Source organism: Pyrus communis, chromosome 9 (genome assembly GCF_041283825.1).
Source record: "Pyrus communis isolate YQ-2024b chromosome 9, ASM4128382v1, whole genome shotgun sequence".
Taxonomy (NCBI): Eukaryota; Viridiplantae; Streptophyta; class Magnoliopsida; order Rosales; family Rosaceae; genus Pyrus; species Pyrus communis.
In genome coordinates, this window is record NC_142573.1 from 1057033 (window position 1) to 1071937 (window position 14905).

General features: G+C 37.0%; 3 protein-coding genes across 4 annotated transcripts; 1 reads left to right on the forward strand and 2 right to left on the reverse strand.

Moving 5' to 3' along the window:
• Window positions 1-4960: 4960 nt before the first annotated feature.
• Window positions 4961-8636, forward strand: LOC137739547 (bromodomain testis-specific protein). 2 transcript variants are annotated; one of them, XM_068479153.2, is made up of 9 exons: window positions 4961-5185; window positions 5831-5955; window positions 6130-6466; window positions 6905-7096; window positions 7255-7317; window positions 7466-7555; window positions 7691-7749; window positions 7886-8036; window positions 8117-8636. In XM_068479153.2, exons 3-9 carry the CDS (start codon window positions 6146-6148, stop codon window positions 8219-8221), a joined length of 981 nt encoding a protein of 326 aa, XP_068335254.2. In that variant the 5' UTR covers window positions 4961-5185; window positions 5831-5955; window positions 6130-6145; the 3' UTR covers window positions 8222-8636. The 2 variants fall into 2 exon arrangements, with proteins under 2 accessions (XP_068335254.2, XP_068335256.2); XM_068479155.2 differs by having other exon boundaries at window positions 4979-5189.
• A 76-nt stretch (window positions 8637-8712) lies between these two features.
• Window positions 8713-10635, reverse strand: LOC137739548 (28 kDa ribonucleoprotein, chloroplastic). The gene is made up of 4 exons (XM_068479156.2): window positions 10041-10635; window positions 9848-9949; window positions 9242-9523; window positions 8713-8990 (listed from the first exon to the last, which is right to left on the reverse strand). Exons 1-4 carry the CDS (start codon window positions 10488-10490, stop codon window positions 8925-8927), a joined length of 900 nt encoding a protein of 299 aa, XP_068335257.2. The 5' UTR covers window positions 10491-10635; the 3' UTR covers window positions 8713-8924.
• Window positions 10636-11599: 964 nt separating this feature from the next.
• LOC137740914 (S-adenosyl-L-methionine-dependent methyltransferases superfamily protein) lies at window positions 11600-13298 on the reverse strand. Its single transcript, XM_068480719.2, has 2 exons — window positions 12721-13298; window positions 11600-12058 (listed from the first exon to the last, which is right to left on the reverse strand). Exons 1-2 carry the CDS (start codon window positions 13255-13257, stop codon window positions 11732-11734), a joined length of 864 nt encoding a protein of 287 aa, XP_068336820.2. The 5' UTR covers window positions 13258-13298; the 3' UTR covers window positions 11600-11731.
• Between the last annotated feature and the right edge of the window lie 1607 nt (window positions 13299-14905).

Here is a 14905-nt window from a genome sequence, read left to right on the forward strand (position 1 = left end):
ACCAATACAAGTCATATGATTGATCTCCATGCCTCAGAATCCAGATCCCAGCAATGGCATTTCCCCATCTCTATAAAAAGATGTGTCAAAAAATGTGTCCAACACAGTGTAACTTCGTATCCAACACCCTCTTGTCCCACCCAGAAGAACCAAGCAAAGGTTCAATTTTTTTCGTTGACTATTGTATTAACCAAGTTCTTCTGCACAAAATGCCAGCATAAATTTATGTTCCATACTGTTGGTGAACAGATAAAATGGGAAGAAGGGCAGTGAAGATTGAAGTTTTCTTACCCTTGGGAGTTGCGGCTCAAAGTTGAGACTCGAGAGAGAAACTAACTTACACCAATGATAGCAATGTAATAACTGTTTAAATCAACCACGTTTGTAACTTTCTCGAATGACAATATATGATTAGCGGCGCAATAACATCTCCGTTCAATCATAACTGCAAGCACTAAACAAAAAGATTGTTCCTTTTAAGGTATTAAATACAGTGAATTGCCAGCATTTCATGTTAGTAAGGAGATATTTTTAAGTGTGTTTGAAATACGGTCACACACATCATATATGATTATACAAGTGAAGAGATAGTTAAAAAACAAATTCCCTTCACTTATAATTTATATGATGATATATGATGTACCGTTCCGTGTTTTGTGCACGTTAAAAAAATCTAGGGGTCCTCATCTCTCCCATGGAAAGCGCACGACATGCTAAATGGTCATTTGGTCAAACCTAATAACGCTTTTTTTCTCAAATGTGGGTTAGCTCTATACTCAGTAGGGATATTAGCAATATGATTCGTTAGTTTTTATCTTTTTGACACTTAAATTTTCACTCAAATTTTCTAATTTTATCTTTTTGACACTTATATTTTTATCTTGTATTATTGCTTGATGCTAAATCCCTTAACGTTTAAATGAGAAATATGATTCGTTTATGAATAGTGTTATCTTTACCTCTCACATGCATTCGTTAGTTTTTGACCATTGATGTTATTCAATTCACTCGGTGACAGCCGAAAATTGATAGGGATGTGTCTTGTGTAAGAAGTAAAATTGATGTGTGGATAATACTACCTTTTGTTTATTTATAAGATAACTGTTAGATGATTAAATAATTTTAGATTTAGTTAATTTGTTGCATAGAAGATTTAATGACGCAAGAAATAACGATTCATATAATATCATGCAGCGTTATAAAATGATCAAGAAAATTGAGAAAAGTAGAACGAGAATATTCGAATGAAAAGATCGTTAGCATTTTTCTATCTAGCTCGATGTTTTCACCAACCCCACCATACTAAACGCAAACTATTATTATATCAACCACCATGCTAAACGCAAACTATTATGATATCAACCACAACTTTAACCCCACATTTCAGGAAAATCATCTTCGGATCTCTTCCTCCAACGCCTACGAATTAAGTGATCTGAACCCTTGAAATTTAATCAAACAACCAAAAGTTATTATAACTTTTAAAAGTTTTTACTAACTTCTTGTTTTTAGTTGTTGAATCAAATTTTAAGGGTCCTAATCACTTGATCCGTGAGCTTCCAAATTTCAGGGCTCCAACCAAACCGAGGGTAAGAATACAAACACTAGAATTATAGGTGGAAAATGACTTATTAACGACTAATATATGATCGAACGGATGGTCGGCACAGCAGAGCTGGGAACGAATGAAGCCAACGGCATAAAAATGTGAATGTTTATGTCGTTTATTAGGAAAATGGTGGGTGGGTCTCACTAGGTTTAAGTCTATCTTCCTGTTATTGTGATGGGATGATGATACCTGTCTCTTTTGAGCTGCAGATATTTCGGAAATGCTTTTCATAATAAATCACATTTTATACACTAAGGAAGATTCTATAATACACCGATACGTATTGGACGATTGGAGTTGCATATCTCGAGTTTGAATGTTTTTTGTCTTAATCTGATCGTTCAAATACCAATGCATTATGTGTATTGTAACAAATCCCCTCGTTTAATATTTAGTGTATGATGTAAATGTAAAAGAATCTCGCATCTGTGAAGGACGAAACTTTGTAAGGGCTTATATGATGTTGAGTGCTCCCCATATAACAAATTGGTTGTATGGTGAAACCCAAACTTTTTCCATAGTATCAAAGCATGTTGTCCCACGTATAAAGTCAAACGCCCACACGTGCTTCACTTCATCATTTTATGTTGTTCACGTGTTAAAGTTGAAAATTCGCAGCATGTAAGGAGGCACGTTGAATGAATCACATATTGATGGAACCTCAACTTTTTTCACTTAGTTGCATGTTTGTTTCATAAAACAAAGAACAATTTTACGATAATATGCTTCACCCTATGAACTCCATTTCGATTTGTTCCATTTTTATGGCGGAAATGACATGCAGACTAGTCGTGTGAAAAAAAAAAAAAAAAAAATACACACAATTGAATACAACCAACAACAAGACAAAAAAAATTCGAAATTTCAAATTTTGCTGCTAAATTTGAGATAATGTTATGGCAGGATGGCCTAATAATTTTAAGCTGGTCTGATATTAAGTCGGTCAATAATATGAGGAGATCGTCCCCTTAGTGGGACCCCAACAGTTGAAGACATTCTGCCATTGGACAACAATAATAAGGAAAGGGATCTTTTCCGGATCTTTTCCTCTCAATCCATCAAATTAGGGAATTTGTGATATTGAAATTTGATAAAATGGTTACAAATAAGGCCCATTTTAAAAGTTATAATAACTTTAGCCGTTTGATCAAATTTCAATGACATGAATCCCTTAATTTGGTGAATTAAGAAAAAAAAGATCTGGAGATAATTCTTTTTCCAATATATAACATAGTATAATCGTTTTCAACTACATTACATATTATATGATAGATATATCAATTTTTTATGGTCAAATATATGATATATCATTGTTTCATGGAAAACATACATTCCAGATGAAGACCAAACACGATAAAACATATATTCTCTTGGTTTTTTTTATTAGATTTATGAAAGGGACCAGTTGGTAGTTTTATCACAATAATTTATTTTTTTTGGGATCGAGAAGACTCACAGATATATTTTAACCTCCCTTAACAACTATCAAATTCACAAAGGCTTTTCAAACCTCCTTTGATCATCATCGTATGATTCACATGTGCCAAAATCGAACCTAAGATGTGGGGTGTGAAAAACGAACTTGGAGAAACTATTCCCAACTACTGGATCATCCCGTAGTGATTTATATTTTATTGTTCCACATGAATAAAATATTCAATAAACCTAATTAGACGTGCAAATTGGGAATTAAGGAAACTTTTCGCACTGGTTTGGAACCCAAGATATTGGGCCATGTGACAAACCCAACTGACCTAATTTTGTTTCGGGGGCTCAATTGGGTAAAAATCTGAGCCGAATGAAACACAATCAATTGGTTTGAATTTGGGTTGAGCCTTTTTTATTTCTTTTGGTGTGGTTTCTTCTTCTACTCAGCTTTTGGTTCGGAATTTTGAGAGAACTGTTGAAAAAAGCCCTCTATTTACGAGAACTGTCACACCCCTAAAACACATCAGCCGTATCATCCACCTATGTTATAATGCTATAATGCGTGAACTAGTAACTTGATGATAGTGTGACCGTCACGGTAAAAAGTTTCTCCATGTCTACGGTTGCAATAGAGAAGAGTAGCGTGACAGGAAGAAACCCAAGAACTCAAAAACCGTTGATAGCGATACAAAGCATGAGGTTGCGTGAAACATTGATTAGTTTTGTGGGTTGTGATTTTCTAAGGATTCTTTGGATCGTTGACGCCATTGAAGTGTTTCTTCTTAATGTGCAGTGATAGAGTAGAGTGGTGACTATCTGGTATTCATATCCCTCTACTAGGTTGCCGAACGATCCAAAAATAATAATAATAATAATAATAATAATAATAATAAAACGACCTGCTGTGTAAGAACATCCCCAATGGGGGCTTTATCCTCCATGAGGCTCCTACATTTCAAGCCTAAGTGAGAAATTTCATCCTTAATGAGTCGGAAAATGGGGCTAGATTCACCACTAGGGCTATGAACTTCCTTTCTTAGGTAGCATAAAATGGGCTATGTCTAGCCACAAAAAACAGTGGGTCCCACAAAAAAAGTAGGAACCGATGTGAGCAAAATTCTATCATTTTCTCTCCACTTACGAATACGCTTATACTTTCCTTTTATTTATATTTTAAATTATTTTTCCTACATATTTTACTAGTAATTTAGCTAATTAATGATTGTTTTAAATTCCATAAGAATTAAAATTTCAAAGTGATTTAACGTTCATGAGCATTTGTGGGTGAAATTTTCAATTTTTTTTCTTTTCAAAATTGTGTGATACTAATTTACCAGTTGGTGCTAGGTAAACTGTTGTGTTATACTTGTAAATCAAATTATTTGAGATGGCAAAGTGGGGGTTTGTATCTTTCAACATATGAGATTGAAATAAGAGAATTTAATCCAACGAACGATTCATAAGTGATGAAATCTAAATTTTTCACAATTTGAACTTTTTTAGGTTGAAAGGTTCATTAAAAAAATTTAAGATAATATGTCCAAAATTAACTTAAAAAAATTTAACACAAATTTTTTTTATCATATAATCAAATAAATACATACATAAATTATATATAACCCCATATAGAGCCCAAAAGAAATAGCCCCTTATTGGGAGAGATTATTTTATAAAGCTCCAAAAATTCCTTGAAGCTCTAAAATGGGTCATATCCACCACTTTTTTCTGCCCTATATAGAGCCCCTCAGTGGAAATGCTCTAAATGAATATATCGTACACTTTAAGAGTCTAGTTGGACGTAACCTAGTGAAATTCTCCAATATGGCGATATGTATGATTTAATTATCAAATAATTAAGGTAAGTGTTATTGGTACTCCAACTGTATTTTCTTTGTAAATATAGAAAGTTTGTAGTGTAGAGAAAAATTTTACAGTGCTAATAACAATTCCTATAATTATTATTAAAAAAATAAGAGAGAAACGGCTTTCAACAGAAACGAAACCGCAAATCTTTAAGGCGTTGCCCGGAAAGGAAAAAAACAAAACTGCGCGCGGCGGTTCACCTACTCAGCTTTACCTTAACGAGGTCGTTGGCTTTTGAAATTCACTGCCGAATTCTCTCCGGCGGCCCCGCCACTCGTCAATCACGTACGTAAGCCTCTCTCTCTCTCCCCCCTCCAAAATCCTAGTTTCAATTTCCTAAATTTTCCGAGAACCCAAACGGAGCATTAGGGTTTATTGCAATCTTTCTCGCGCTCTCGGAATTGTGTGATAATCCATTAATTCTTAGGGATTGTGTTTTTGGTTCATGCGTTTATGCTGTAAATTGATTGCATTTTAAATCGAGTTTCTTCTTACAGATTTGGGTTTAGGGTTTATGTGTTCGCATTTTGTAAATGGTTGCATGTTAATGGCCTTACTTCTTGCGGTGCCTGCTGCTACTGTGTTGGAGAGAATTCTACCAAAAAAGAAAAAAAAAGAAATTTCCGAAAACATTTCTGCAGGAAGCACTTATGCTCATAAGTGCTTCTGCCAGAGGTGATTTTATTGTGAACTAGTAAAAAATTATTTAAAAAGTGCTTCTTGAAACCAGTTGGAAGTGCTTCTCCAGAAATCACACGTAATGGTTTCAAATTTTTTCCGCAAAAGTAGTTAAAAGTGCTTTTGGTTTTTAGAAAACACTTTGAGCTCCTCCAAAAGCAGTCCCAAACAGTACCCTAGTAAAGTTGGGAAGCTTGGAATAGTTAGTGGAGTTGTTTTAAGATATCCTGATCAGTTTAATTTCCCACGCAGATATGAGACCCAGAATCCTTGCATCTGAAAATCAATGTCAGAAATGGAGTACATGGTGCACACATTTTGGTTACTTGTCGGGGAAATAGATTTGCTTGAGTAGAAGTGTTGTTTTGGCATAGCCGGTAAGGAACTATGTTTGTCTTTTAAAATTTGTGTGTGTTGTTTCAGATGATATCCTCATTTGACTAACGATAGGGGAACCTTTTCATTAGCTCTTTCACTGACCAATGTCATGATATTATCCCTCTAGAAAGTTGATATCATGTGTTGTATAAACGTAGTTTTGTGTTGTGCAGCTGCATTTTTGTTGTTATGTCAAAAGATAAAAAGGATTTGGTCGATTCAAGTGCAAATGATAAATTAGGACCAGACTACTTTGGTTACTATACACGTTTAGTGACAGACCTGTTATCAAAGGAAGAAGATTTTCCGCCCTTTGCTTCTCAATCCTCTGGCCTATCTCAAAGCAGAGGTGTGGAGGTTAGAGGAAAAGATACGATTGAGCATGGTTATGGTATTCCTGGTTCTTTATTTGGTAACAGCATAGGAACTGGGCTTTCAGATTTCAGAAAGGAAAGATTGAAGTCATTACTCAGGCAGGGTGTGAAGGTTCTTTCACCAGAAGTTGATGAGGTATGTTGGGACGCGTACTCTTCATTTTTTCTCTTAAATGGGCGCTTCAAACAAGTGAACTATGTTTCTGCGTTCATGATTTTGAATTATATGAAATGAATCTGGTTGTACTTTAATACTTTTTATACATTCGATAAATATGTCATGAAATTGAGTCGATTCTACTTTACTGTGATGTAATTGAAAATGCTGCTTTTACATAAGGGGTATTAAGTGTGCTCACATTTCATTTAGGATCAAACTAGTTATTGCATGTTCACATTTCGTATGTATCTATGCATGTATGTACGTATGTGTGCATGTATGTATATATGTATATATTTGCTATATTCAACTGTTATTGGTTTGATTCCATATGGTTTGCGGTTTGATGCATATGCTAGTCCAAGCCTGTGAGATAGAAACTGTACTTTGTTGTAACAGTATGTGTAAATGCAGATGCTAGGACCTGTTATAGGTATTAGCCGGTTAAAATCACAGCTGAAGAGAAAACAGTGTCTTACTAGAGGTGCATTACCCGATGTTGATGCAAGGAATACTCCCTCTAAGAGACTAAAGAAATCTTCCTCGTTCTCTTCAACCAGCCTTCCTGCACTTTCTACTCCTACCAATCCTGAGTCTAGCAGAGAGGTTATAATTCTTTTCGTTGCCTTGTCACTGTTATCAAATATCAGATTTTCCGTATTGGTGTTCTTTTGTGTTGCAAAACTCAGGCTTTGCAGTCACTGGGTTTTGTAGTAATCCATGTTATGTAGAAATTGACAGTTGCATTTTTCTAATATGTTCAGAACGGTGTTGATGGCCACACAACAGAAACAGCTAGGTTTGTAGTTGGTGCAGAGGAGCCAAAGGTGACTAACATTCTCCCTATTGCCTTTCTATTCATTCGATTGTGTCACGTTCACAAGTGTGTGTGTGTGTGTCGTTTAGCAATATATGCATGCTCTTGGCAACTTACTGATGGGTGGCTTTATATTGCATAATAATTTTACTCGCCAGGCTGATGATGATCTGCAGTCCCTTATAGAAACCGATAGCGGGCAGGTTGAGGAGACAGTGAAGAAATATTCTGATGAATTTTCTACAACGGTAATTTTCTGAAATTCTTTCTTTCCCAATACTGGAAAGCCCAATCAAACTCCGTCTTTTCATTCATATTGGTTATATCACAATTCATATCGGGAATATGAAATTTATATTTCTGATGTGATATTGGTTTTTCAGCTAGGGCACATGGAGCAGCAGCTTGAAAAACTTCTTGATACTGTGATGTCCTCTTGCAGGTACTTTTACAATGTAACCCAAATTTAGATTTTTGTTCCGTGAAATTGTGAACAAGAGAATTGGTTGGGGCAGTTGTATGTTTAAACGTAATTCCAAATTCCATTGAGTTAACTGCAACTGTAACTTGTTTTTCAGGCCGATGACCCTTGGTGAGAAACACAAGCTTGGAAAACTGATTCAGAAGTTACCACCGAAAAATCTTGACCATGTTGCGGAAATGATCCAGCATAGGAACGCAGCTTATACAAATTCACCTGATGAAATTCGTGTGGACCTTGAAAGACAGGTAATGCGATGCACAGTTATCTGGTTTGCGACCTTAATTAAAATTTCAACACCTTTCTAAAGTTGTATTTTTACTTGCAGAGTAATATAACACTTTGGAGACTGTATTATTATGTTGAAGCAGTCGAGAAAGCTAGAAAGCTCGCCAAGTACGAATCCAGTGGAAGTTCACTGAATCAGGGCTGAACTTTTCGTTCGCTAAATGAAGATAGCAGTCATCAGTTGTACCCAACGCTGTATGGTTTAGACGATCATTCTGCCCCGTCTGCACACCTTCGAGTGTTCCAGATAAGTCTACTTTTTGAGACCAGAAAGATAAAGGAGAAGCCTACACTTAACGTACAAAATTTTGGTAAAATTACGCAACATTTGCGCGCTGACCTGTGAATTTGATGATTTGGACCGTTATAGCGCAGAAGCACTCTTGTTGGAGCACCTCAAGACTCGAGACAAATGCGAGATGGAGTTTCGATGACGATTTTTTTTGTTTTTACAATAGTAATTGGCTTCATTTTCTGCACAGCTTGGGTAGGACTCGTATTTTGTGCATCCCTTACTGTATACTTACCAGAGAAAGCTATGAAATCAAAGTTTCGGGACAGCTCTGAGAAAGCTCATTCCATCAACTTATTTATCGAAATGTACCAAACAACGATATCACCGTAAGCGTAATCAGATGAGAGCGAGAATTGCATTAGATTGATAAGCGTGAGAACAATACAGGCCATAGTGTTGTCGACGTGGAAGAGATACAAAATAATAACCTATCTACATAAACCTTGGCTCCCTAAAAGAAAATTTCTCGTCAGAGAAGAAACATACGCTGCCAGGATCCCCTCCCGAAACTAAGCACAAATCTTGAAGAGCTCATACAATTACCTGGTTAAATTCAAAATGAACCACGCCTTGGTCGCTGTTCAGCAACGTTTACTCGGATTGATCTGCCATCCAAACTCTGCACGGCAAATAGAGAACGAGATCAGAGACTCTGTGAACTAATCGAGAGGCATCAAGATAACAATACTCAATTAGTTGCAAGGTGACTTCATTTACATCTATTGCAGCACTATGAATCCCTAATGGTCTAAGCAACATCTAAAAACCTAAACCCTAAAGCCTTATGAATTGAGTAATATACTAAAATCTATGTCGTTTTCGTTTTCGTTTTCAGTTTCAATACTCGACTAAACAAGGCAAATCTATTACCTGTCCATCAAGGGCAGCAATCGCATTGTCCACTTCTGTCTCGCTAGAGAATGTAACAAACCCAAACCCGCGTGAACGCCCTGATTCCCGGTCATAAACTACCCTGGCACTGACCACGTTTCCATGTTCACTGAAAACCTGCTCCAACCGAGAATCATCCACTTGCCACGGCAGATTACCAACATAGATTCTGAATGAAGGTTCATTCGTTCGAATGGGTCTTTCAGGGCGTGACCCTCTAGGAGCAGCCTTGTTTACAGTCAAAGCCCTCCCACCTATATCCTGTGTAGGAACAAATGGAACATTAACACACTCGGTTTAAGCAAGAGTCCGAAACTTAACAAGCCTTTATCCTAAGTAAATTTGCACGAAAACAAGTCCATCGGGAATTATTTCAAAACTCATTCCTCTGCTCGATTTGGCGAAGTTAAACATGCGACTAAATGATTGCTGGAATTGAATCAATGTTAAACCACTTTGTAATTGGAACCAAATGTATCGACACGCATGCTTTTGCTACATTTATACTCCCTAAAGTTGAGCAATTTGAACATGATATAGTTCCATTTTCGATACACAAAACCGAAACAAAGATTCGCAACTTACGTAGCGGTGGAACATCTCCACAGCCTTCTCAGCTTCTTCAACAGTGCTCATGGTCACAAACCCAAATCCTCTGCTCTGATCAGTTTCCCTGTTGTAAATCACCTGGTCATTGCAAACAGAAAACAGTAACTCCAATGCTGCAATTTTAACCGCGAAATCGAACACACAGAGCGAAAAAAGAGACGAAATTTACCTCAGCAATCTCAACAACTCCGGCATCATTGAAAAGATTAGCAAGTTTTTCACTGTCAACGTCATAAGGCAAATTACCCACAAAGAGCTTGGCCTCCTCCGGCGGCTCGGGATAGTATTCCTCTTCGCCGACCGCCAAAACTGCGTCGCCGGAGCTCTCCTCTGCTCCCTCCTCCTCTGCGCTTTCGGCCTCTTCTTTCAATTCTTCCTCCTGAGCCCAGTCGGAGGTCTGAGCCACGCGGAGGAACGGCAAAGACTTGTGCTTTAGAGAGAGAAACGAGGAGAGTGAGGACGTGAAGGAGCAGGAGATTTGTGAGAGGTTGGTGGGTTTTGAGGGGAGTGAGAGAATTGGGTATTGGTGTTGGCGGGAGAATAGGGCGGGTGGCACCGCGGCGAGGCAGGTTTCGGAGCTTGATAGTGGCTTCAGAAGAGCGGCCGTTGCAGAAGCCATGGCTGGAAGGAGATAGAGAGAGAGGGGAAGAGAGAGGTGGAGGAGGGGATAAGGAATGAGAGAAGGGTTTGCTTGGGTTACATTAGAGACCAGGATGGTCCAAAGATCTGCAGGTCAAGATATTTTCTTTATTTGCGACGAAAGCAAAGCCGTAAAAGAAACGTTTCTGTACGGATTTACTATTATTTTCACGAGCAAACGAATTTAGTTAAATCTCAACCGTTTTAGTTAAATCTCAACCGTTCGCAATAATAAGTAATACTAGTGAGACTTAATTTGAAGATTAAATTTTGATAATTAAAAGACATGGAAGTTGATGATTGATTTATTACTTAAGTGTTGATAAACGTGCTTATTTTTATTGATGACACATCATTTAATTTGCAATTTTAGTTTCCAAATTAAGTCTTCCCAACATTACGCATTTAGTATTATACTTTCAACTGTACAAATTTTCTTAGTCGAGTGGGCTAGAGTAGTTAGCTTCCTTCTATGGGAATGAGATCCCTTTCGGATCTTTGTGCTCAGAGTCTGCGAGCCAAGAGATCTTGGTCGTTTAAGAGAGGAGAAAAGAGATTTGGATCGTTTAAATTTCTAATTTTTTGTGAGGTGGGCAAGTGAGATGAGCTAATGGGGGCTATAGGATTGACCTTTAATAATTCGAATCTCTCGGTCTTAGGACTCCGGTCACGAGATCCGGAATAGATCTCATCCGAGTTGAACATAAAATATTGCATCATCGTTTATATGAAATAAACACAAACGATAGTTAAATTGGCTGAAGAGTGTGATCCTCTCTCTGCATTCCAGTTCGGATTTTCTTGCCAAATCATCTTATTCAAGTTTTTCTTTTCCAAACTTTCTAGAACAGAAGGGTTTTGAGCACTTTGTTAGTGACTCATTCATTGGAAGAAAAACCATCACAACTACATGTAGAAAATTACGACAACGTCTTGCATTTGATTTCATTATATTAATATCGTGATTGATTACAAACTTACACTACTAGGTTCGACAATAAAGTCTACATCTGTGTACTTATGCTTAATTTCATAACGAAGGGTTCAATGTTGTAGTTAATCATTCATAAAGAAATGCTAAGGAGACTCTCTTAAAGTAAAACTCTTTGTAAACTCTCTACTAGGTCACAATTTAATGTTAATTTTCGTTCCAACATTATAAAGTATTGTGCTAAAATCGTGATGCGTACACTTTTAAGGGAGCCTCCTTAACATTTATCATCATTCATATACAGGTTTGAAGTTCTTGTAAGCTGCCACTGCATAAAATGGACCTGAACCAGACGGCAACCCCAGGAAGCCCATGAACCAACCGAGTGGTGATTTGCTTTGTGAACCACCACCACCATTAGCATCTGGTAATTTCTTAATTACTTCAGCTTGTGTGAAACCTTCCACAGATTGGAAGTACTGCACAACCAACTGCGTCCTGCTGTATGCAGTCCCATCTCTCCATGCCCCAATGGCTTTCTCATAGAACAACCGATTGCTAAAGCTCACAATAAACACCCCTCCTGGCCTCAGAACCCTAAAAACCTCTGCAAACACCTGTTGTATCATAACGTCGAGAAATTATTGTGAGATATTGAAAACAAATACGTGATATCACTAATTGCCCATGTTATATTATGTGGATTGGTTATTACTATTACACCTTAAAACATAAATTTGTTGTCCGTCCATATATATATATATTTTTTTTTTTTCAAAGTCCGTCAATATTGTAATGCATGAATTGGTTAACAATTTTCTGCCAATAATTGTCATAATATGTGATTGATTAATACTACGTACCATACCTTAAAACATAAACGTCTCATTCAGTCACATCATAGTACATAAATTAGTTGTACAAATTTAACTGACTCATGGTATAACTGATTCATTCCTATTATAAAATGTGGACCGCTTATTACTACTATACCCTAAACAATAAACTCATTGTCCACTATATTATAACATATGAATTGACTATCCCAATTTTTATTGGGCACATGGTACAACCAACCCTATCGTCATAATATGTGGACATGCTATCACTAGAATCACTACTATACTCTAAAACATAAAACCGTCGTTTGTTCATACTATAACAGTATTAATCCGTCGTTTATTTATATTATAATACTTGAATTAGTTATGCCGCGCTAATGTAATCTTGAAATCAAAGCTTTCAATTATTAATGTAACAAAAGGAAGCACATACTAACCTTCTCAGGCTGTTGAAGATACTGCACACTGACTGTACACAACACTGCATCAAAACTGCTGCTCGCCAACTCAAGCTTCTGATCCTGGTTCAGATCCTTGACAAAAAAGTAATCCAACCTAGGGTTCCTGGCAAGCTCCTGTGCATTGAGCCCATGTCCCACAACTTTCTTGTACTCAACTTCTTTCGGCAAATGGCTGATCCACGAACTCATAAGATCAAGAATCTCTGAGCCAGGCCTCAGCCTCTGCCTGTAGAGATTGGTCAGTGTGGCAATGAAGCCGTCATCGACATGCGTCACGAATCGCGGATAAGCGTAGAAGTCTCTGTCCGGATAAGTGTTGAGTTTTCTTCTGCCCTCTTGGGGAAGAACAAGACGTTTGATGTTGCCAGCTGAGGATGAAGATTGCTTACTGGTTCCATTGTTTTCACTAGAAGAAGTGCAGGAGATTGTTGATGGAAGTAGGAAAGGTTTGGTCTTATGGTTGCTTGTAAGAAATGGATGCCATGGTTTGAGGTTTGGATGAATTGTGACCATGTCTTTGACAATGGTTGATTGAATGACTCAAGTTTTCCCAACGACCAATTTGGGTTTTGATAAGAAGGAAACCAAAATTTGGGCTGGCTGGCAAATAGTTGATGGGCTCAAGCCCAATTAGGTATAAAACAAAGATTTTTTTTTTTTTTTTTTCATATTTTGTTTTGGCCAAATTGCACCAATAATTCATGTGGCTTACTTGGATTTTCATTTCCTTGTTTTAATTTTGTCCTAACAGTTTCTCTATTTTTTCACTTTAGTCTACTCTGTCAACAAAGTTGATCGTTACCTCCATTTTGTGCACATCGTCTCATTTTAAAAAATGGCCAGTCGAAAGGAATTTTGCCTTATTTGATGGATTGGAGTAATAATGTTAGCAAAATAAAGCCAAGAGCACACCAAAGTAAAAACAAAAAAGAAGTTACATGAACCAAAGTGAAAATCCGAGAATTCGGGAAAACTGGAAGGGCTATTGGTGCAATTCAAACAATTTTTTTTTTCTTCTACTTTGATCTTCCTCCATTTTTCTTCTCTTGGAAACTTTTTTTTAAACCTTGGCAGCATGAGAAGAATTTTATTAATAACGAAAAGGGAAATTACACCTAATATTATGCAATTGCTTTTCTTTTCGACAAAAGTAAGACATATTTGGTTACTTTGTTTTCTTTTGACCCATATTTCATATTTAGCTGCAGGCCCCCACAAAACAAAGACCGTAATAATCATGACTTGTCTGCTCAAACCCTCAAACGTGCATTGAGGTTAAACACATAATTATATTAACAAGGTTTTAATCTTACCGAAAGGAAAGATTAGAGACAAGCTTCCAGAGACTCAAAAGTAAACAGTTTCAACTCTTAATTGTATTCTTGCTTAATTCTTCACTTTCTCTAATTGCATCGAGCTAAATTTTAGGTACTATGAATAAAATTAACTAGCTGATAATTATACTGATGGTATATTAATCTTTAGGCTCCAAGGTTTATATCTATAAACTGGCTTAAAACAGGATGAACAAAAGGGGCCGAATCCATAGATTCTTTACATGTGGACTCTACTCTTCATCTCTTATTTCATAGCAAAAAATAACATGATGAGTGAAATAGATACGTCTAAATTTTTCTTCAGTTCGAGAAAACAAAAGTGTTACTCCACCTTGTGATCACTATAACTAAACACACAGTAATTAACCATGGTTGCCAGGCAATTTGATGTCCAGCTATGAATTAGGGTTTCTACATGCAAACCATCCAATCGATCGATCGAGGGTCCCTAATCCATTGCACGTGCACCATGCACAACGTAAAAGTCAGACAAACTAAATTGTTATCCTTTTCTGCCTCCCTTAGTTCTCATGTGTTGCTTCTTACGAGGGGTCCATACCTTTTGTCTTCTCCTCCAACCCACTTAAAGCCGAAAAATGAGTATGATTGAAAAATGGGAATGATTGCTCAAACATTTTGGTCGGTTTCTACTCCAAACATCCACATCAAAACCCTAAGAGCAAACCCAACTTAATCAAGGATTTGAAACTCCTTGTTGCCTACATATAGCTGTCAAAAATGGTATAAAAATTTCAACTTAGTGTCTCTCATTGTTTTTCCTTTAGGGAACCTATAGCCATTTTTTTATTACCTCCAAGTCTTTC